Below are 24,215 nucleotides of genomic sequence, written 5' to 3'. Positions count from 1 at the left end.
TAAAACACATCTGGATCCTGGCTCTTATAGGCCGATTACGCTTATGAACGCAGATGCAAAAATATACTCTAAGGCTTTATCACAAAGACTCAGTAGAGTAATTGAGGGGCTGGTATACACAACACAGCATGGTTTTATACCAGGTAAAGGGACTACGGAACACACAAGGAGAATGATCACCATATTGGATGTCACGGGAGCTTCAGGAGACCCTGCCTCAGCCATCTTTTTGGATGCAGAGAAGGCCTTTGACAGGGTCTCCTGGTGCTATTTGTGGAAAGCCTTGGAGTGGTTTGGGATTGGCCCAGGTTATATACAGGCTATAAAGGCGTTATACGCGGCTCCAACAGCTAAAGTGAGGATTAATAGAGGGTACACAGAGGATATACATATAAAGCGTGGTACAAGACAGGGTTGCCCGGCCTCACCACTGTTATTCGCCCTATATCTAGACTCTTTTTTGCGAAGGTTAGAAGGAAACTCGAACATTCTCCCGATTAGTTTACATGGCTATGCATATAAGACACTTGCATATGCGGATGACGTGGCAGTGGTCACACCGGATCCAGGGTCAGCCATTATTGAAATCGAACAGGAGGCTACACTTTTTGGCACATTTTCAGGGTATTCACTAAATAAAGGAAAAACACAAATAATTAAAAATAACTGGGTAAACTATCATGATATAAGAATAGCACCTGAAGTCACTTATTTAGGGGTGAAGATCACATCCGAGTTAGATAGTTTAGTTGAAATCAATATGAGACCACTGTTGGAGAAAATTAAAACAAACACAGAAAGAATGAATAACTTGCATCTGACCTTAATGGGTCGAATAAATGTCATAAAAATGATAACATTCCCTAAAGTGCTGTATTTACTTAGATCCATACCCCTATATTTTGAAAATGGTTGGTTTAGCAAATTAGAATTGATTTTGAATAAATTCATCTGGGTGAAAGGGAAAACAAGAAGAGCATACAGACATTTGACGGTAGATAGGGAAAAAGGGGGCTGGGGAGCACCAGACTTTAGGCTCTATTATTGGGCTGCGGTATTACAATACAGTAAGGTGTTAATAGGAGGGGGAGGTCTGGAGCAACCAACGGATAGTGAGGTGGGCTTACCTAATGTGTATACCGTATTGCTGGGGGAGGAAGCTGAGAATGGTTTTTTCAATACTACTGAATTCACGTATTTCAAACATACGAGATTTAAGACGTTGAATGCAGTATATAGGGTGTGGAAAGGAGTGGCTAAAAAATTAGGGCTAGGCAGATTTAATATCTATACAAGATTGTACACGAATAGCTCATTGCCGAGGGAGATCTTTAAGGATGCCACTATGTCTGATTGGTACAATAAAGGTATAATGCAGATAGGGAACTTATTGGATGTGCAGGGCAATATCATGCAGTTTGGAGCACTCAAAGCAAAATTTGGACTAGAGCACAATAGTTTTTATAAATACTTACAAGTGAGGAGTTTTCTAATACAAAAACAAGGTGGTCCGCTTGGGATGCAGCACTGCAAAATTATGGATTATATAAAAATAACCACCAAATGTACAATAAGACATCTCTATGCAGAACTGAAAGGAACTAAGTCAGATGAAAGGGCAAAATTTTCACAAAAATGGATGGAAAAATTGGGCTCAGGCTCAGAAATTTTTCAGGAGTCACTAGATCTGGGTAGAACGGTGCTATGCTCGGCAACCCTTCAATCGCAATACTTCAAAACATTATTTTCACTTTACCATACACCGGCTAGAATTGCCCAGTGGGGCGGGACAACAGGAATAACTTGCCCACGATGTAATGCGAGCGGAGCAGATATTGTACATATGTTTGCGCAGTGCCCACAACTATTTACTTTGAAAATGGCGATTGAAGAATTTTTTGATAAAACGCTTAGGATTAAGATTAAGCTTCTAGATGAATTAATCATTTTAGGGGTGGTAGGCATGATGGAAGCTATGCCAGTAGAGTTTATTTTTGTTTCAATAGCAGTGTTCCGCATCTGTATTGCAAGGAATTGGCTGAATAAGGCTCCTCCACTATTTGCAGACTGGATTGCTAGTCTCCTTACTATATATAATTTAGAAAAGGCAATATACGACAGGAAAGGTAGAAGGGCTAAGGCCTTAGGCAAAAAAATATGGCAACCAATTATGACGTGGAAAACTAGTAGGATAAATCTAGAATAGTGCAACAGAAGTTTGATTTGATTTGTTCTGGAGGACTGTCTTTTGGTTTATTATATCTGCTTATGATATGAAAATTTGTATAAAAACAATGAAATGTATATGTACTTTATAACCACCTGAGAAATTGGTACGTGCTGTAATACATACGTTGGAATATGTGGAAAAACTGTGGAAAAATTTAATAAATATGTTTTAAAAAAAAAAAAAAAAAAAAAAGAGGAGACGCTTCTGCTGACTCCCAGGGTTCCTGCATGCTGAAGCTTTCACCTAGCAGCTGATTGGCATCTCCGTGAGGGGTGTCCAGTTCATGACCAAGGCGGGCCCTACACTCTTACCCACCAGATACAGGGGTTCGATCATCCGGAAAAGGGTTTTTTGGCAGAACTTGCATTCACACCCTAGACACACAGTTTAGGTTTGCATCATAGGTATATCCTAGATTGTTATAATATTGCATGCGCCTGCAGATATAAGTTGCCTCAGCAAGATGGTGGAACTCGTCGTTTTATTTACAGTCTTGACACTCACTATAACCTTTGTCTGCTTCTCTCTACTGATCATTGCAGCACATGTTTTCTATACAAGAATCATTTTGGTTCAATAAATATTGAAAATGTAAAAAAAAAAAAAAAAAAAAAAAAAAAAATAAAGTCATAAATAAAGAATTAAATTAATAAAAGGCTTTAGGGTGTATATGGCCAGCCCAAGGATTTTTTGGTTCTGTCTCTTACAGAGAGAATCTTCAGTTTGGAGTAGTTCAAGCAGAGGTACATTTATTTCCACCAGAACCAGACATAGTTCAGTCAATGGTAGTTAGCCAATTTGAAACAGATTTTGATACAGCCGAAATGATTTTATATGGATAATAACAGCGAGATTAAAGAATAGTGCTGATTGCAATGTATTGAATTGTTGCCGAATGAAACCCTTTTTATTAGGAACACTCTCTTCTCTTAGGCAAACTTGGCTTGTATAAAATGTTTGCACGCCCATAATCTGGCATAGTTCGAAAGTATACCTGAAAGGACCGCAGCTGAAATTATACTCTGTAGCTTTAATGTAATATGTACTTAAGGATCATGATACAATTAGTTCCAACACATTTGTTCTGCCTTTTCTTTCAGATTTTCTGAAAGCACCTTGGAGTGTTATACCCCTTCGCAGACAGTACTCTCTGACTATCCCATTAAAATGAAAATTGACTTGTCCGTTCGAGATGCTGGTGTTTATTTTGCATACAAAGTAGACCCTAATGTTGTTGAAATCCAACCAGTCAAATCTTTTCTTAGGTGAGTAAAACATGTTCGTACCACACGGTCATATTTCAATCCAGAGAAAACGAATGTGTCATGTTTCCTATATCTGCTTTCCAACCTCTTTCCACTCAATAGCTCTAAAGGTACATTAGCGACTTTGTTGTGCTTTTAATAATTACAAAATAAAAACAAATCGGCAAAATGCTGTTGGTTTCAGTTGTGCACTTTGTGTGATTCGCTCAATGTGAAGCCCTACAAATGTTATAGTTTCTTTTCTTATCTTAGTTTATTTTCTTAATTTTATAGTGTTATAAAGGCTACTTCATGTCAGGGTATATCATTTTATGTTATATTTAATTGCTTTATGTCATCATGTTTTGTCTCAAATTCTTATACGAAATGTGAAACAAGTCCCGAGGTTAATAAAAAAAGAAACTTTGTTTTCCACTTGGGAAATTGAAGCTCCATATCTGATAGATTTCTCATCTGTGCTAAGTTAGTGTGCAATGAAAACATATGGTGGTTTCAGCAGATGTTCAATATTTTGACATAAAAGTGATTACACTCAAATGTATGTTTTAAATATGTAAAGTTGACCTACTTGAAAAAGCTGCTATTTTAATTGATGGTCGTTCTGCGGGTGAGGGCAGCATAATTATTTAGCGGGTGAGGGCAAGGCAAACAGGGGGTGGTTCAAAAGATGGTGCTCTTGCAACATGCTGATGCTGCATATGTAATACGTGGTTGGCATTTATTAACACTGCTGTTTCCCACCAGTGGAGGAAGCTCAATTACAGCCAATGGGAAACACCTGACGTCTGCCTCCACGCCCCGCATGATGATAATCGTCCCCCAAATAAAAAGGAACTACAGCATGGTGAGTAGCCTGGAATCTGAAGTCATTCTTAGTATTTCTTTTATTTCTCATTTAATTTAAATTAGTCCATCTAGAGCCTCAGTGAGCATCTAGGAGGAATGAAATCAGTCAGTCTATCTTCAGTGCGTAAAGAGCATGGTCATTCAGCCTGTTTGTTTTCAGTATTAGGTCGCTGCACTCAAAGTGCAGGTGATTTACTGTACCAACACAATACTAGAAGTTCCACAACATTTTGGAAAAGCAACAGAAACCGTGCCTGACTTCAGTCTATTAATATAGGCGCCATATAAGATTGTGCATACTTAAAATAAGTTATGTCGTGGCATGTGCTTTTTGAATTTCAGCTCTTTCTAGAACTGTTTTATCTGAAATTCGACATCAGTTATTGATTCTTGTAGCTGTGTTTTTTCTTGGATACCTTTTGCTGAATGAGTGCATCTCAGGCCCTCCGTTTAGACCCTGACTGTGGATTGGACTGTCGACACGGCATTGACAATGACCTTGAGCTATCCATAGGTTATTCGAGACTCGGGAGAACACCCCCATATGATAGTGCTTGACATATAGATTTCCCTGTACCCCTATGGTCGTATTCTGTACTGTGCCAATACTTCTGTTCTTGCTTGTCTGTAAAGAATCCCTTTCATCAGCTAAATCAGTAATACTGGTTTTATCCTTGTTCTTCTCTTCCACATCCCTTTCAATGCCTGATATCTTTTTTAGGTCTCGCCTACGCAGGGCACAAGCGCTGCATAGGAGGGGGCCTTTTACAATCGATCACCACTTTTGCCTAAACGGATGTATGACATTACAACGCATGCTTTTAGCATGCATGCCTTTACAACGCTGTTTTTACAATGCATGCCTTTACAACGCATAGTGCTTTGGGGCGCTGGATAGTGAATAGTTTAATTTACTATTCCAACTCCAGTCCCCATGGATAGTAGGGAAGGTGTTGGATAGTAAATGAAACCTATTTCCTATCCTAGAGATCCCCCCAGCGCAATGCGTTGTAATGGTTTGCGTTGTAAAAGTTGCATCGTAAAGGCACTGCGTGGTAAAAGTTGCGTTGTAAAGGATGTTTCCCGCCTAAACGCGTGCATGTTTTGCAATGCTTTGGATTGCAACTCGTGCACGTTTGGCGTTTCCCTTGCGGGAGCGAGCAGCGGCGCCATCTGTTAGCAATTATTGCGCCTTGCTGCTCACTATCGCAAGGGCAACGCCAGACATGCCCTTAGCATCTACAGGCGACCTAAGCGCGATCAGATTTGTTAATTGCTTCTCTCTCGCGCACCTGCCGTCTCTCTCTGTTTTTTCAATTTCCCTTGCTGGCTTGCTCCCTCTCTTTTCCCCCTTTCTACATTCACCTTGTTTTTTAGGTGGCGTCTGTTAGAATGCTCTTGCGCTCATTGGTGCGCCTAAAAATTGAGGTAATAGCACTTTATGAGGGACAGAAAAAGCTGCATTCATGGCTTTTGGAAAAGCAAAATGACTACCCTTTTGCCGTGTGCCCTCTGTTAAGCACTTTGGGTGTTGTTTATAGAACAATAGTGAGAAAATCTACCCCCAAATAGCAGTTGACGGTTCCAAAGTATGGCCCTCCACCCAGCTGCTCCTCTCACAGCTGGGAATCATCCAACCATGCCCAACAAGACCGGATCTGTTTACACCACCACAAGCCTGGCATACAGTAAGCGGCACCCTGCCCCCCGAATATGTGGGAAGAAAACACGAGCTCCAGTAATAGGTTGACACAGCTGCAGCAGGCTGGCCGTGGACGGAGGCGGGGGAGTCACCACAAGGCCGGCGTGGGAAACCACATCTGTTGAACTATTCTAAAACCGCTAAGAATAAATACAGCCAACAACAAAAGTGGTACTTGCACACTGGGTGATGTAGAAAGAAAGTTAGAACGTCGAAGATCATTCGGTTTCACACACATGATATATCACAAAACAAAAAATATGGGCAATGCGTGGTGGTGAATAAAGGTGCTGTATCTGGCAGGTTTCCTTTACATTTGTGCCCAGGAGTTAAGGCTATGTCGCTTCTCATTTAGGTCACCAGTTGAACAAGTTCCACGCAAGGAACACTCGACATTAAAAAAACAAGCATTGGCATAGCCAATAGGTCTCGCCTTTGGGACTTGCTGCATAACTACATACCCATAAGGTCCCAAAGGCGAGACCTATTGGCTATGCCAATGCTTGTTTCTCTTGGTCATGCTCTCTACATGTGCGGCAACTATAACTCAATGAAGAATTTTTGCGCTGCTTTATTTAAGCAATATTTGCGATTGTCTTTCATTTGGAGTTCTTCCAGTTAATGAATTTGGTATTCATGACACTACAGGATGTGCTGATGTTTGTAGTGTGTTTGGATTACAGTGGTTTCACTACAAGAATACATTTCAAAACACACACGCTTTGTTTTTCCAAGTATTATAAATTAATTTAGGGATTGGGCCAGGACAGAGAGGACTTTTCCTTAAATCAGCCGCCAAACCATCAGTTCCCCTGCCTCCAAACCATCAGTTCCCCTGCCTCCGTATTTCATTTGTAAAATAAAATAATAGTTGGACCCCAACGTTTTTCTTAGCAGCTTGCTGCTGGTGCAAATAAATGCTGGGATGTCGATTCCCAAGGCTGTCTAGTCCTGATTCCACCTCATGTCTCCATAGCTAAATCTTGCAGGTGCTTTTTCATCCCGGCTTCCTCTCATTTTCAATGTTTTCACCTTTCCTTTCCAACCCCTTTCTCCCATTTCTGTAACTTGCTCTGAGTTAAAGTCTAACGGAGAAAAATAGGATGCGGTCCCGAAAAATGAGTCCACCATCTGCAACCACAGCACAAACTAAGAACTGATAACCTCAGTTAGCAGGTTTTCAACAGTGAATTCTCTGCTGGCTTAGATATCAGAAACCACTAACTGGCACCTATACCCCCACACGCTTGTCGACAATAATGCAACAAAGTCCCCTCCCCTTGTTTTGGCTGGGCCTTCTGATGAATATTTTCCCTACTCAAAATCTCAAATCAAGGCATGGTGGACCTATGTAGAAAAAAATCCCCAATGGCCCCCACGTACAAGGTGAAAACGCAATCAGGGTCATTGTTTTTTGTATTTCAGAAATAAATCAAATTTTTGCGGTTTGTTTCTGATATACTCTGTCTGGCCATTATGATGTGGAGGTCAGCCAGCATTAGATTTTTGCTGTAAGTGCTGTTGCCAATTTTGAAGGAACATCGTTAGCAAAAATGATCTCTGCTAATCTGTTAGCATCTATAAATGTTGATGGGTAGTTCCTGTGCCAGCAGGAAAAGGTGAGTTGTACATCAAACTATCATGTTCACACCCCTCCCCCCCATCCACGCACTGAATTTAAAATGGCTTGTTTGGGTGCACGTCTTAAGTAGACGTGGTTGAAATTCTTCGTGTAATTTCCTGCATTTCATTTTGCACTGTTGCACAAATTCCCAAAATTACGCCATTACGCCACATTGTGTAATTTCTAATCCGCTCAGACACAAATCCTTTCACAGCACAGGAACAATGCAAACAAACAGAACATGAATGGCTGTCCACAGATTTTTTGCATTTTTTTGCCCGAAGTGCGTCTTGCATAGAAAATGGAAATGAAGATGCAATTCACACTAAAATATATAGCTAAACAAGAGTTTGCATTTCACTTAATTTTGCATAATGTTTTTGCAATTTCACATAATTACACAAAAGGAAATTATGCAAATTTCGTATACCCTTGTCTTTACTGAGTACTTAATTGGGATGTATAAGGAAGTGAGTTTTACTATGAGGATTGGCTCAAATATTCTCCTCAACCCATTTGGATAAAAGTCTTTGAAGTTTGTATGTGTTTTGGTGAAAGTTTCCTGGAGAAAATGTGTTCTTTGTTCACATCCAATAAAATTCAGTTTCAATGCACTAGGTCAATACAAAATATTTTTGGTAAAGGGGCAGTTGTAGAAAATAGCCTCTGTTTTGAGGGTTCAAAAATTGCATACCTGACAGCTAAAGACTGTATGTTTACAGTCATCCTGTTTTCTGGTAATATTTTTCAACCTGTTATTTGTACAAAAATATTAGATCGTTTGAACAAGCCATGAGAGAGAAGTAAGAATCAAGACATGTGAATGAATAGGGTAAAGGAAAGAAGGTATCATGGCGTGATGCCATTTAGAATATTGTATAGCGCTGCTCTGCCCCCTCGATCTTTTCAACACATTACTGGGAAGCAGAATTGAAAATATTGAATGTAAAAGTAAGGATGAGACTGTAAGAGTTAGGGCAGGAAGCAGAGGGAGAAAGACAGAGCAAAGAGTAAGAAGGTGGAAGATATTTTAGAGGGACAAGTTGAAAAAAAGTGAAAAAGCAATGTGTTTAGCTAATGAAGATGATAGACCCCCTTCAAAACGTGGAGTACAGGCAAGTTTGCTCAGTGTCTACTATTAGTTATGCAACAGACTGGTAAATATTGCTTTTAGAGAAGGTGACAATATCACTGGTGCTGGCGCTGAAACATTTTCTTTAATTTAATCAGCTCAACCCATGACTCACAATAGGGGTCTCCAGCTCCGCACCGAATTCTTCTTCCCTGCTACGGATCTTTGCCACCATTTTAGAATGGATTATCAATCGAAACCATTTCAATAAACATCATTAATTCAGCCATTTAGTTCATTCAATGATGAGAGTTTTAGATAATTTCGAAGACCTTTATTTATTGATAAGAATGTAGTATACAGTTTTGGTCTCTTTATTCAAATTAGTAAATCAGATCAATCTGTTTATAGAAAGATCAAGAAAATCAAATCATGGTTAGAGTCAATCAAGAAAATTACAAAGTGTTCCATGAAGGAAATTAGTCCCTATTCTACTCTAAGCAGATTCTAACCTTTCAGAATCCATGAAGTGTCCTTTTGGAAAAGAGCAAGATTTAAAGGGGCATTGAAATACAATCAGATTTCTATTAAGATGATACTTTCTCCGTTAATTCTCTACCTTCTGTCTATGATTCCAGTACATATCCCTGGTTTATATTTTTTTTAAATTGATTCTCTTCTAAACAAGTTCCTTTGGAAAAATAAAAGTCCTCGAATATCTCTCAACGCCCTTAAGGCTGAGAAGAATTCTGGTGGTCTCAAATTTCCTGATTTTAAATCTTATCATTATGCTTTTTCTCTCAGACAAGCCTCTCGTTGGCTTTCTCCTGATCAATGTGTTCATCCTCCTATTTGATTGAACATTGAAAAATACTTTATAGCTCCTTTTCATTTGAATGAATCTCTTACTTTTACTAATACTATTTTTTCTTTTTACTCTCAAGTTATATCCCATAAACGCAAAATATTAATACCATTTCTTCCGTCCTCATATCCCTCATCTTCCTCATTAGACCAACAACCTATCTGGCATAATCATCTATTACGTAGCAATGGCCGTACTATTTATTGGAAATCTTCGAGACTCAAAGGTTTAATTTGGATTTCACAATTAGTATTAAATAATACTCCGCTATCCTTCTCTGATCTTCAATAAAAAATTTCTTTGCCCTCTTCATGTAAATCTCAATATGACTCACTTCTTCCACCTCTCTTACAATACCTTCTTTCCTTACCGCCTAGCCCCAATATCCCGTCCAAATGCTCCAATCTTTTTCCCTCACTATCTACTAATACACCAGCTTCCTCTTTATATAGAAATTAGTTTTTCTCTTCTGATAGGGCCAAGGGGAAGGCTGAATTGGCTTGGGAAAAGGATCTTGCAGAATGTTGGTCTATCCCATTTTGGGATACAGTATGGCTAAAAATTCATAAGACATCAAGAGCTGCGAATACTTCTCAGACTCTTTATTTTGTTTACAAATGCCTACTTCTAACCCCTTCGAAGTCAGCCTCTTTTTCTGCAGACTCTTCTTCGTCCTGTTGGTCATGCAAAGCGTCTTTAGCTGATTTAAAACATATGCTCTTTGAATGCCTCTCCCTCTCTCGTTTTTGGTTTCCAGTTTGGTCCCAAATTAATAACATTTTTCATACCCAAATCTCTTTCTCCTTATCTAACATCTTTTTAGGCTCCCTGTCTCCTTCCTGGCCACACCCTGCTCCCAATCCCTCACTAATTGACTTGTTATTAGCTATAGCCCTTCATTTAATAACTTCCAATTGGAAACAAGCTGACAAAGTTACTTTCAGAGCTTGGTGGAATGCGATTTGTTTTCATCATAGACTAGACACAAGCAATGTCTCTCCCATATCCTTATCCATTTAATGGCTCCCTTTATCCCCTTATCTAACTGATATAGCTTCCAATTCCGCTATTATAGTTAATACTCCACATGAAGTCAGAAAACCTCCATAAATCTTTTGTTATCTTTTAAACTTAGTTCTAGGTGTATATTTTGATATTACTCCTTTCTCTTTTCAGTATTGTATTTTATAAACCTATGATTATAGTATATTTACTAACGTTCTTGTATATGTAATAGAGACTCAGGTTATGTTAGTACTTCTACTCTTATTGCTTTTAAAAAAAATATTGTAATGGATTTCTTAATTTTCCTCCCCCTCCCCCTTTTCCTTCACTTTCCCCTTCCTTTTTATCACTAATAGGTTTTTGTTTGTTTTAAATGTATAATATTCTTATATTGTGATTTCTCCTATATGATGTTACTTCCTTTTTATGATACCATTTTTTCTTTCAATAAACTTTAAACTTTGAAAAAAAAGAAATAGAATCAGATTGAAGCGGAAGTATTTCCAGAAACTCATGTGGTCTCTTCTCTTAAATCAGCATCAGCAAACAGTTACACTAGCAACTATTCAAAGTAAAGCTAAGAAAACAGTCACAACAGTAGCCACAACCATCAAAGAAATAGACACCCACAAAGTAGCAGGCGACAGAAATCACAGTCAGCAGTAGCTCACACCGAATAGGGTACAAAGTGCTAAGAATAAAGGATGGTCGCTGAAGAATGGCCCGGACCAACTGCCTTGACTGTCTACATTCTAAATTGGAACACGTATATTATCAACATAAAAAACATATGTAACAATCCATGCTGATGTTTGGTCATCTTGAGCCAATCAGGAAGGATCATCCAATGGTCTGCTGCTTCTTCCTTCATTTGCACAGTAAATGTACGAAGTTGTCAAGGTGCTATATACAAGTGTCAACTTAGTTGCTAAACATTCATGTGCATTACCTCCACTCTGAGTTCCCACAAGCACCCTACAGTATCAACTGTTAGCTAGTCAGCATTCCACTGCGTATCAAATTTCCTAAAGGCAGAGACATTTTACTTGTAGCCTCTTTGGCGTTTTGACCTAGCACCTACCTGCTACTTGGCTCCTTGAAACCGCCCTGCGTGCCTGCCCAGTGAGGAGAACGCCAGCGCCTCACTGGACCCGCTTCGCGGGTCCCGCAGCGCCTTTCACCAGCAGAAGCTGCTTGCAGTTGGGAGCTCCTCGGAGAGGAGTGCGGGGTAGGTAAGAGCGTCGGCGGGGCTGCGAGCACAGGCAGGGACTCCAGTGTCCAGGAGTGCCTGCGCGCCCAATTTGCCACACCTGGGCTGCTCTCCCCGCTGGCCACGCCCCGCGCCAACGAACTGAAAAACGGACCCTGCAAGCTGCCTTTTGGGACCCTCTTTGGCGTTTTGACCTAGCACCTACCTGCTACTTGGCTCCTTGAAACCGCCCTGTGTGCCTGCCCAGTGAGGAGAACGCCAGCGCCTCGCCGGACCCGCTTCGCGGGTCCCGCAGCGCCTTTCACCAGCAGAAGCTGCTTGCAGTTGGGAGCTCCTCGGAGAGGAGTGCGGGGTAGGTAAGAGCGTCGGCGGGGCTGCGAGCACAGGCAGGGACTCCAGTGTCCAGGAGTCCCTGCGCGCCCAATTTGCCACACCTGGGCTGCTCTCCCCGCTGGCCACGCCCCCCGCCTATCAGCGTATGAGACTGTTGTATCCTTGCTTATAGGTGACCAGTGCTACCGCTTCGCGGGAGCGCGCCGGGAGAAGCCCGGGACAAGGGCGGGACCGTCTGTGGCCGTCCGGGGACGCCCGAGGACGGGACGGGCCACCCCCTTAACACTTACAACTGAGGCTCGAAGGTAGGATTCCAACACTATGGCATCAATCTGTGATAATTCTAGCATTGTGGGGACCAGCAAAAGAACACTAGACAATTACTTCACTAGGGCCACCGTGGACTTGGACAAAGATGACTCACTATCTGAGCGTAGGATTGAACGTCGCCGCTCTATTGAGTCCTTGAAAAATAGACCACTGATTGATCTGGCATCTACACCTATCCTGTCGGACACTACCACCGACATCCTGAATGAAGATCCATTGTCTCTGGACAAATTCCCCCTACTCCTTAGAAGTACTCCACCGCCCACTGGCCCTCTATTTATTTTTTCTCCATCCAATGTTTTGCCTTCATGTGTTCCCAGTCCAGGTCTAAATGTAGATAATGCATCTTGTCTTCCTTCTAGGGAGTTGCCTAAAAGGCTGGGCAGGCTACCTAATACGTCCAAAGCTCTCGGACCGCCTCCAACTAAAAAGAGGAGGGGGTTAGGTGCTCCCCAAAGGGGGAAGCTTAGCCATTCCGAGTTTGGCAAGTCATTAAAAATTAAGACTACTGGCGCAACTGTAATTAAGGCCCCAGTACCAACTGATTTAGTGTCTAGTGCAGTACCAACCCTAGACCCAAATGTTACATTGCCTGATAATAACGAAGGGAGCGGAATTGGGGTTGCTTCCGTTCCATGCCAAGAAATTTCTCCCTCTACTGATATTGAGCGGAACACTGTTGAGCAGCTGCTTAGGTCCTTTATGCTTCCCATACTGGATATCTTAAAGAGGGTGGAGCACCGACTAGGTAATCTGGAGGCATTGTTTGCTGCCAAAGATAGGACAAGCCTTCCTATGACCACTATAAGGTCTACTATCTTGTCGACAACTCTACCCCAGATTCCAATCGTCTCTGCTCCTATCCTGGCTGCTCCAAACGGCTCTAATAGTGGCAATAACGGAGCCACTAAACCCTCTGACAGCAATATACCGAGATCTGTAGATCCTCCTAAGAGCTCTGCTAAGGCTAATAATGTAACTAGCAAGCCCCCTAGCAACATCCAGCAGAAAAACTTGGTTCCCCAACAGGCTCAGGCTCCTGTGGTAACAGCGGTAAAATCTATAGCCCAGGTTGTAAGAGAATCCCAGAAGGGTGGTGTAAATCCCAGTACTAAGAGTCAGCAACTGGGAAGGGGGAGGTTGAGCTTGCCCACTATAGACAAACAACAGGGTCATAATGTTGAATTACCCGCCCGAGGCCCTACCTTTTGTAGTTGTACTCACAGGTGTCCCCCCCCTAGAAGCAGGCAAAAAGGAGGGTCACCCCCAACTCAAAAATAAGATTCTCCATTGGCTAGGACAAAACAGACCACTCCCATATTACATTGACGGGGAGATAGTCCATGTCAGGCGCTTGCCCTGGCTGGGCAGTAGGGAAAAAAACATAGAGGGAGACATTGTTGTTATTAATTTTAGGAACCCAGAGGCTGTTAGATGTATACTAACAGGGTCCTTTGGGAACCTGAATACTGCTATAGCCCCATACGATCTAACCTATTTTTATCCAAGATCGTATGCGACTCCTGCCCTCTTCCCTGGGGGGTTAGCTGACCCCCACTGTATTAGGAATGTGCACATGCCCTCACACAATAGCTATACGAGCCACTTCCCCAGGCCCCTGTCTACCAGGAATACCTTGGGGTGGAACACAGTCCCTGCGAGTGGCCGTAGTATGCCTCCCGGGGGGCTAGACTACTTGCATGGGAGCAGGAACATGGAGCATTTGATCCCTTTTACCCCACTGGAAACTTCCAACAGATATGGCGTCCTTTTTGCTTTGATGGTTGCGACTGACTTCCCGCTCTTGCTATCCCTCCTATATCTGGCCCAAGTGTGGGTGGAGGGGAGCTAGCAAGGGAGGACATTCTGAGTGGGACAAGGTTCTCACCCACACCCTCCCTATTTGGCACTCCCCCCTCTAGTATACATAAAGCCAACTGCCCCATATCTAGCCACGATACCTTCAATGGACAGACGAGCCCTGAAGTGGGTGACCTAATTATAGAATCTGCCACACCCTCCAATCAGCCAACTGACCAACTGACTTGCAAAAACAGAAATTTAGTACTCCTATCATGGAATGTGGCGGGCTTGGCTGCAAAACTAGACAGCACCGATTGGTGTGATTTTGTGGATAACCATGGCATCTGTACATTCCAAGAAACATGGGCCATGACTACACATCACAGAACGGGTTTTGCTACTTATGCTGAGCTTGCAACTAAGGGACCTAGAGGTAGACCATCTGGTGGTCTGACCATATGGGTGGGTGTCCACCTTGGGTTTTCGGTTAAAAGGATAAACACCAATAACCGTGACATATTATGCATTCTCTTAACTCGCCCAAACACACCCAAAATAGCAATTATCAACATCTACCTACGCCCTGTTCAGGGGGGAGGGGTTTCACAGACTCTAGAGTCCTTAACCGTTTTATTGAACAGCTTCTCAAGCGAGACCAAGGTGTTAATGGGGGGAGACTTCAACTGTCATTATGAGCCACTTGGGGGGGTTTCGCAGATAACAACAGATGAGGATGACGCTTGCCGGATCCCACCCCCCAATGTCTACCAAACCAAAACTTGGACTCCTATGGTCATGCAGCTCACCTCATTGACGTACTCATTCTCGCTCAGAGCCTGTAATGGTCGCTTCCCGGGGGATAGCCCAGGAAGGAGTACTTATAATGGAATGGGCCACTCATCAATAATAGACTATCTCATGGCTAGCTTGTCCCTATGGCCATTGATCCGACATTTCCACGTACATGACCGTTCGGAAAGTGACCACAACCCCTTGGTAGCAGACTTGGATTTACCACCTTCCGATGGGCCGTATCAAGAGGACGATATGGTCTCTAGTAACATCAGGATCATACAGGGTGGTAAAAGAATCCGATGGGCCTCTATTAAGTCTTCGCCAGATAATCTGGCCTTATTGTATAAAAGTGTCACTCCTCAGCTTGAGCGGCTGATAGCACTGCACGAGAGCGTCCAAAATCATGACAAAGGCGCTAAAACCTTAGTTATTCATAAAGAACTAATAACGGCCCTGGCGGATAGCTTTTACAAACAATCAAACCAGTCCCAACGACAGATACGGGACACTAACCCCTGGTATAATCAGTCTTGTAGGAGGGCGAAAACCACTTTAGTTTCCGCTCTTAAGCTAGGCAATAGAACCCCCATTATGATTGCAAGGAATGCCTATAAGAATCTCCTTTCCCATGCAAAATCTGAATGGGAAACAGAGAGATGGTATGCTATTAAACAGGCATTAACTGCGAAAGATGCCCGAACCTTCTGGAATTTGGTTCACACTGGGAAGCCTGAGGGCAAGGCAAAGATTGATCCTAACATTGCTGAGGAAGCCTGGTGTGCCTACTTCAGTGATCTTTATTCTAGTCCTGCTTCCCAAAATAAAGTCTTATCAAGCTCGTCCTTGAGATTGGTCCCCGGTTGTCACCCTCCCTCATTTACCCTGCTGGAAGTTACACTAGCAGTAGAAGCATTGAAATGTAATAAGGCTCCAGGGCTGGATAAGATCCCTGGTGATCTTTTTAGAGATGAGCCGAAGATCTGGGTCCCCTACTTGACCGTCCTATTTAATGCTATTCTTGACGGCCAACAAGTTCCAAGTACCTGGCTGGGGGCTGAAATCATCCCGATCTACAAAAAGGGCTCTCCGTTGGCCCCGTCAAACTATAGGCCAATTAGCCTTATTGACGTTACTCAAAAAATCTATGCCAGACTGCTTTTACAACGCTTGCAAGATTGGATTATTGAGAATAAGATCCTCTCCCACCTGCAAGCAGGGTTTAGAGCAAAAACATAAACTATCGACCAATTACTACGGCTCCAGGTACTTTACTGGAAGCATGTGGTCTTGGAAGGGGGCAGCCTCTACCTTACATTTGTGGACCTCAAATCCGCCTTTGATATGGTGGACAGGAACCAACTGTGGAGCATACTAACTACAATGGGGATTCCTCCCTACTTGTGTCACCAACTTAAAAGACTCCACGAAGGAACCTATGCGAAGGTTCGATATGGCAAATTTGGCCAGCTGACACGAGCTTTTCCAATTGAGAAGGGAGTCAGGCAGGGATGCGTACTTGCCCCTACTCTATTTTCTCTTTTCCTAAATGGCCTTGTTGATGACCTGACTAGTGTAAATAATATTGACGCACCCAATTTAGCTGGCGGTAAATTTCCTGCACTTATGTTTGCGGACGACACCCTGCTGCTTTCAAAAACATCAATGGGGATGCAGCGGGTGTTAGACCAATTCACCGAATTCTGTAAGAAAAGGAATTTGGTGATTAATATAGACAAAACAAAGTACATGGTGTTTAATGCCAGCACAATTAATTGCCCTCGCCCGAAAATGGATGGACGAGCCCTGGAAAGGGTAAATAATTTCACCTACCTAGGTCTGACATTAAATGATAAAATGTGTTGGGATACCCAAATGTCTAAGGCTAATCTAGGGCTTTCTCAGTCCGCGGGGGGGATTCTTAAAGTGCAGAAATCCTGTGTGCATAAAATAGTGAGTGCACCGCTGGAAATATACAAGGTTCAAGCCAGATCTTCCACTCTCTACGGGGCGGAACTCTGGGGGCACCGACCAGCGAGTGAGATTAGCATTACTGAGAACAACTTCATTAGACAGTTGCTCTCTTTACCAAAAAATACTCCACTAATTCCACTAAGGCTGGACTTAAACCTGAGGCCAATTGCAGAAGCAATTGCCTCACGCCCGCTTCTCTACTGGCGTAGATTGTGGAGTGTCCCGGAGCTTGAGTGCTACAGAGAAGAACTGAAGATTGTGATGGCATGTCCAGGTGTAGGGAGGATAAAGTGGCTATCATTTATAAGGGGGCAGGCGTCCAGGATTGGCATGGAGAATCTCTGGTCCAATCCGGAGGCTGCGTGCCAAGTCATCTCGAGGCGAACCCTGGCAGAGACCATAAAACATCATAACTTACAAGAAGCTCTACGATCAGCCAGGCCCTCTAGTCTCACTGATAGCTTCCTAGATTTCAAGAGTGTCTATAGCTTTGAGAAGGAACTAGACACTATAGAACCAGTCTTAGCAAAGAAACTGTATTTACAGTTCAGATACGGCACACTACCCCTGCACTCTCACACAGATAAATGGAAAATGGGTCCAGTCCGCCCTTGCCCAGGTTGTGAGGATCCAAATGAGTCCCTAATGTGTGAATTTAGGAGTTAGGAACTACTTAGAGTTTTTTAGAATTTTAAAATCAGACACTAATGCATTAATAGTTACTGCTATTGCTAAATTTTTGTTTTCCATGTGGTTAACCAGACGGAGAATGATTCGGTAGCAACAAGGTACCCTGATTGTAGTTAGACAACTTGTCTCAGGAAAACTTGGGCTTCCATCGTGTTCTAAATTTTTTTTTAATCTGTGCATACATAAATTATTGTCTTAGTATTTTAATTGTTACTCCATAAACCATATGTTAACCTATTGATTGTATATATGAAATGAGATGTAACTTTTGCATTAGCTTATTGTTTTAAATGTATTTTTCTTCTGTTGTACTTTTATGGTTCATAAACAAACCGAAATAAAGTTTCAAATGAATGAATGATTTTATAAACCTATGATTATAGTATATTTACTAACGTTCTTGTATATGTAATAGAGACTCAGGTTATGTTAGTACTTCTACTCTTATTGCTTTTAAAAAAAATATTGTAATGTATTTCTTAATTTTCCTCCCCCTTTTCCTTCACTTTCCCCTTCCTTTTATCACTAATAGGTTTTTGTTTGTTTTAAATTTATAATATTCTTATATTGTGATTTCTCCTATATGATGTTACTTCCTTTTTATGATACCATTTTTTCTTGCAATAAACTTTCAACTTTGAAAAAAAAGAAATAGAATCAGATTGAAGCGGAAGTATTTCCAGAAACTCATGTGGTCTCTTCTCTTAAATCAGCATCAGCAAACAGTTACACTAGCAACTGTTCAAAGTAAAGCTAAGAAAACAGTCACAACAGTAGCCACAACCATCAAAGAAATAGACACCCACAAAGTAGCAGGCGACAGAAATCACAGTCAGCAGTAGCTCACACCGAATAGGGTACAAAGTGCTAAGAATAAAGGATGGTCGCTGAAGAATGGCCCGGACCAACTGCCTTGACTGTCTACATTCTAAATTGGAACACGTATATTATCAACATAAAAAACATATGTAACAATCCATGCTGATGTTTGGTCATCTTGAGCCAATCAGGAAGGATCATCCAATGGTCTGCTGCTTCTTCCTTCATTTGCACAGTAAATGTACGAAGTTGTCAAGGTGCTATATACAAGTGTCAACTTAGTTGCTAAACATTCATGTGCATTACCTCCACTCTGAGTTCCCACAAGCACCCTACAGTATCAACTGTTAGCTAGTCAGCATTCCACTGCGTATCAAATTTCCTAAAGGCAGAGACATTTTACTTGTAGCCTACGTAATTAAGTCATGAGATTTGCGCCTTCATGCAAGCTTTATTGTTTTAATATAGTATTCACCATTCAGCACTGTGAGTATGTGGTAGCTAGAAAACGAACTAACTATGTTGAGAACATGTAGTTGAGGAAAAGAAGAAATACATTTTTAAAGTCAGTGCATTCTACAGAGATAATATGTTTAAACAAGTCAATTGTGAATCATTTATCAAATAATAATGCATAATTCAGCGTTTCCTAAAGCATTTGTTTATTTATTACAGAAGAACATTAACTGAAAGAAAGAAAGATGGAAGAGGACTAGTCTGGCCTTGTAGTGTAATTACGATAGAAATGAGAGCCTACTGCAAAAATCATGCTATACGTAATTTTGCACCTTTAGCAGATTTCGGATGCCCAAGGCATTTAAAATAAATTATTGCTAAAATATTACTCGTCTGCTTTAGGATGATCATTTCTTCTCCATTTGTGAAGATCTCCCACAAGGGCCTTCAATTTGTTTAAAAAGGTGTTGGCAGTTTGTTTAACACCTTCCATGCTGGTGACGGAACCACTCCGTCACCAACCTCGGACGCGCTGTGCTGGTGACGGAGTGGTTCCATCACGGCCTGCCCGCCGCGCCTGCGCGGTGCTGATTTCGCGCCTGCGCGGTGCATTCTATTGAGCGAGCGGGGCCATGACGGAACCACTCCTTCACAAGCACAGCGCGCCCGAGGCTCGTGACGGAGCGGTTCCGTCACGAGCATGGTAGCGCCGCGCGACCCCCCCCCTAGTGCTGCGGCAGAATTACCGTCGCAGCCAAGGGGTTAATAAGACTTACCAACAGACGGTGAACACCTCTGAATTTAAAATCTTGTTAACTTCTTGAAGTTGACTTGGGGGAACTCGAATAACTTAGCAAGGCAGGAATTTATCCCAGAGATTTCTGTGTGGTGTAGAGAGTCTCACAACATAATGTTTAAACCCAGTATATTAGTTGTATCCTAGAGAGAGGCTTTTTTCTTTCCACACACTAGAGTAGTTTATCTATAATAGTAGATATTTGAGACTTTTGAGCAGTTGTTGACTGCAGTGGTTTAAGTCTGTACTATCTGTATTTTTATCACTCAGAGTAATCATGATAATGAATAAAGTTTACCATTCTGCATGCAAGTTGTCCTGGTTTCTTCCAGCATTCTTCCAATGCTGTGTCATGGGATTTCACTATGTAGTGGTAATTTGTTAGTCCTTTATTATTTGGAGTTTTGGTCAATATTGGCAATGTTTAAGAATATGAATGACATGTCCGCTGGTTATCACACAAATATCTGATGGCAGGCAGCTCGGCAGAAGTTTGATGGTATTACTGCATGGGCATTGTCTACTACATGTAAGGTAGAGGTCATCTGAAGCCCGACTGCTGGTCGTCCAGGAGATGGTTAGCATTAATATGATCTTGGAGTTGAAAATAGATTGCTTTCTCAGTGATATTGCACTTTTCAGTATTCTAGCTGTACTTCAGCTTGGATGTTATACAGGATTTGGTAGCCATAACTTGAGTGGTAGATTAAAGTGCTTAGCGCACATATGAAATTTGAGCTGATGAGAGCATGACCAGACTAGGAGAGGGGCTCTTAGTCAGACATCTGAAGGTTTGAAATTCGAAACAAAAGGGGGTCAAGACTGTGGTTATGCTCATAGATGAGTTTCTCAGTTACTTGCATAAATAGATGTGTTGGTTTATCCTCTAAAATCTGGCCCAACCTTAGTCCTCTTCAGCATATTTACAACTGCTTGATATTAAAACTAGCTCACAATGAGACTCTTCCTCACTCTTCAGTCTCTGAGACATTGTTGTTAATGAATCTGGAGGTAGTTTAACTGTCCATTGTATCACAGATGACAGTTTGCCTAGACTCAGATTTTTTTAACACATACAAACTAATAGAAATACTTCATTGTTTTGGTAGGGTCACTGGTGTTAATAGTGGACTGACACTGCTTTGACCAGAGGAAATATCCTAATCTAGTTACCCTACTCAGTATTTTGAGTGGACGTTGTGTTTCAGTTGAACCTCCTCTACAATGCCAAGCACAGATAAGATTTCAAATGTCTTGGTTGATGAATTGTTCACCTAAAGCGTGGCTATTGGTACTGCATCCACAGTGTCACAAGTATTAGTCAAATATATAATTTCAAAGTGACATATAGATTAATAGGTAAGTCAAAGACACTCCAACCCATTAATTAGTTTAGCTCATTGTAATCAGCCAGGAATGCAAAACAAAGGGGCATATTTACAAGAGAATGGCTGAGCACTATTTTAAGCTAAAATTGCTAATGCCGCGTTCTGCCATTCTGAAAATGCAAGGATGCGCCATATTTACAAAAATGCAGCGCACCTCTGCATTTCCTCTAGCACTGGCGCTAAATTTAGCTGCTTAGCACCAATGCGGGCACCCTTGCACCATAGTGGATGGATGGCCTGTGAGTGTTTTCTCAGTAGTATGCCAATAGCACCTGCATCATCTTCCTAGATCCCAATACGCATCAGTGGAAAGTACGGCATGAAAAGTTAACCCCTGGCTGATGTGACTTAGCACCATGGTCCCCTCTATCAACTTTAGAAAGTGAGCTGTAAATCCTTTTGCCTTAATGTTTCCAGCATAAAACTTCAGTTCAGCGTGTTGAGTGCGTTTTCTGCATCAAGCAGAAGTACTGCTGTAACTATTACATGTATTCGTTGCCAGTTGTCATGAATGTATAAAATCTGTTTTGAAGAGTGAGGATAGTAAACAATTCAAACTCATTTTCTAACATACCTTATATAAGAATGGTAATGATTGCCCCATTTGAAAAGAGGAAGGCACTGCCCCTTTAATATGCCAGATGATTAAACAGTTCTGTCACTTGGGATATAATTTTTTAAGTAAAATGCTTATTAAATTCAACAGATATACCAATGTTTGATACATTGCTTTCCTAACATCTTGTGCAGTGAATTATATAAGGATTGCCTCTCTTTTGTTTGATAATTTAGAGATTTCCTGTTCTAAAAGTTATGCTTTAGTTTATGATTTGGCAGTATTATTTTTGTGGTGTCAGTACCCTGATTTCCCTCTTTATATACCCATTGCTCATATTATTCATATTATTCTAGTTAATTAGTTTCTGCTGCTTATAAGAGGCCAACATTTTTAGAAGTTTTTTCACATTTAATTCTTGCCCCTCTCTTTCTGCTTAGAACAGTTTTAGGTTCTTAATTTCTCAGTTCCTTTTTCAAAGTATTATTGAACTCTTGGTAACTTGTGCATCAACTGCACTTATATCTCTAAGTTATAACACACTTAATTATTAGAAATGATGACCTATCTCATTTAGCAGGGATGAACAAATGAGCTAATCTCATGGGAATGAAATCTGTGACAAGTATGTCTCTGAATGGGCACTAAACCCAATGAGACTTTAGTGGCAACCAGCTGCCGAGACACCCTCCTAGCAATATTAGAGATTGATTTATCAATGGTGTTTTGCTGCATGCAATAATTGAATGTATTGGGCAGTGTAGTTGATTTCCCGTTCTCTGTTCTGTTTATCAGCACTTGTATATCTATTTTAGCAATTTCAATTTTTTTGTTCGAAGAGCCCAACATTTTGTATTTAACTTGTCTGATCTTAGCAAACCTTATTAATGAATAAATTACATCTTCTGGGAGTACCTTAAAGTAATAACTGACATTTTATTTTTCAGTATTATAGCCAAAATGTGTTTCATCTTTTTGTTGCAAGATATATTTGGTGCTCTGTGTGCTAGCCTTGAATGTGTGCACCACTCCCCTGTTTTCAGTACCTTTACGAATAGCGCAGCCTATCATGTCAAAGAGTGTTATCCTTCTGCATAATGTGTGATCAGAGATAAGTAGGTCATCTCGGTGATGATGGTACTCTTGTATTCCATTAGTGCTTGAATTGCTAATTATATCAATTAATTGTGAAAAATATCCATTGTCTCCTACAATCTGTGAAATGATAAAGAAATGGCCAGTGGAGTGCTACTTGAATCTGCCAACAAGTTCCTAGTACTTCCCTTATCATCCTCGTATAGCTGGTACCACAAGCAAGCAACAACACCTTAATGTGTTTTTTGTGCAGTTATTTGTGGAGCAGCAGCAGTGTATCGCATGCAGAAATTATTCTGGTGAATGTCATTTATGTTTGTGTAAAGGTGGTTGTATGTTTTCTGTTTCAAATGTGTGCACAGAATACATGTTTAGAGTCTGCGAAAAAGAATGAACATTCCAAAGTTATAGGTGCTCCCTGCTTGACAGAATCTTAATTATCTGGGCCCAATATTGAATTTAAAAACAGGATTTCGTAGCTAACATTTTTTAACTACTAAAGACATCATATTTTTGAATTGCTAAAACCAATTGCGAGCTAAGAATGTCATGTCGAATCACATGGCAATTAGGGCATCCAAAATTAGATTTTCCTGGACCTTACCAATCAGTCGCATTGCATCACCTCGAAAGGCTTTATTGGATTTGTATCTTCCTCTAAAAGCATCTTCCTCGAAGGCCTGCCCGCTGAAGGATCGCCTGTGTAAACCAATTTGAACAAATAGCCACAAACAAAGTTAGAATACCGCCGCTATTAATTTAAAAGACATCAGTAGTCTAGAGTAGATAACAAGTGCAATTAATTTACACCAATCAAATAACCTTAACGATTGCGGAACCTGAAAATCGAGACATTGGAACCATCAGACTAGAACTGTGTTGCAAATCCCCACTATTCATCAACAGATTTCTGTAATCGGTTTTCACAATTCCCAAATTTCTGATTAATGGTTCAAAAAAAGTGTAATGTGTTTCCGTTAATAACTCATTTAAGAGAATAATCCGGGCTAACTGTTTTATTTTAAATGACTTGTTTTGGGATACAGAGAACTTTCTTTTCCAATAGGAAAATGAAATATTGTTTTCAAATGTAGGTAACTAAATTTCAAAAGTCCACCAATTTGTAGGTTTTTTAAAGGAAATCTGGGTACTGCGGAGGATAACTGTTTTTGTTGGTCTTTCATAAATAATATGTCTCCTACTGTGCAATTTTTTCAACAGGAATAACTCTACATTCCAATTTCTTACTATAGAGGTGTTGTGCACGTAGCCAGAGATGACGACTGCTTCTCCTTTTTCGCTGCTTGAAACTTATTTGATTTGATTTTAAAAATAATTGTTCCCTTAGTTTTTATTGGCTTTGT

At 41.1% G+C, this 24,215-nt stretch overlaps 1 protein-coding gene across 1 annotated transcript in view; it reads left to right on the top strand.

The window, feature by feature from the left end:
• MET (MET proto-oncogene, receptor tyrosine kinase) overlaps window positions 1–24,215 on the top strand; it is a 422,785-nt gene that overhangs the window by 284,330 nt on the left and 114,240 nt on the right. The window contains exons 9-10 of the mRNA XM_078674354.1: window positions 3,331–3,495; window positions 4,240–4,339. Of these exons, the coding sequence (XP_078530480.1) occupies window positions 3,331–3,495; window positions 4,240–4,339 (265 nt within the window). The remainder of the gene's footprint in view (window positions 1–3,330; window positions 3,496–4,239; window positions 4,340–24,215) is intronic.

The sequence above is a fragment of the Lissotriton helveticus genome, chromosome 1_1 (genome assembly GCF_964261635.1).
Source record: "Lissotriton helveticus chromosome 1_1, aLisHel1.1, whole genome shotgun sequence".
Lineage (NCBI taxonomy): Eukaryota > Metazoa > Chordata > Amphibia > Caudata > Salamandridae > Lissotriton > Lissotriton helveticus.
This window is presented reverse-complemented; position numbering and strand designations above follow the sequence as displayed.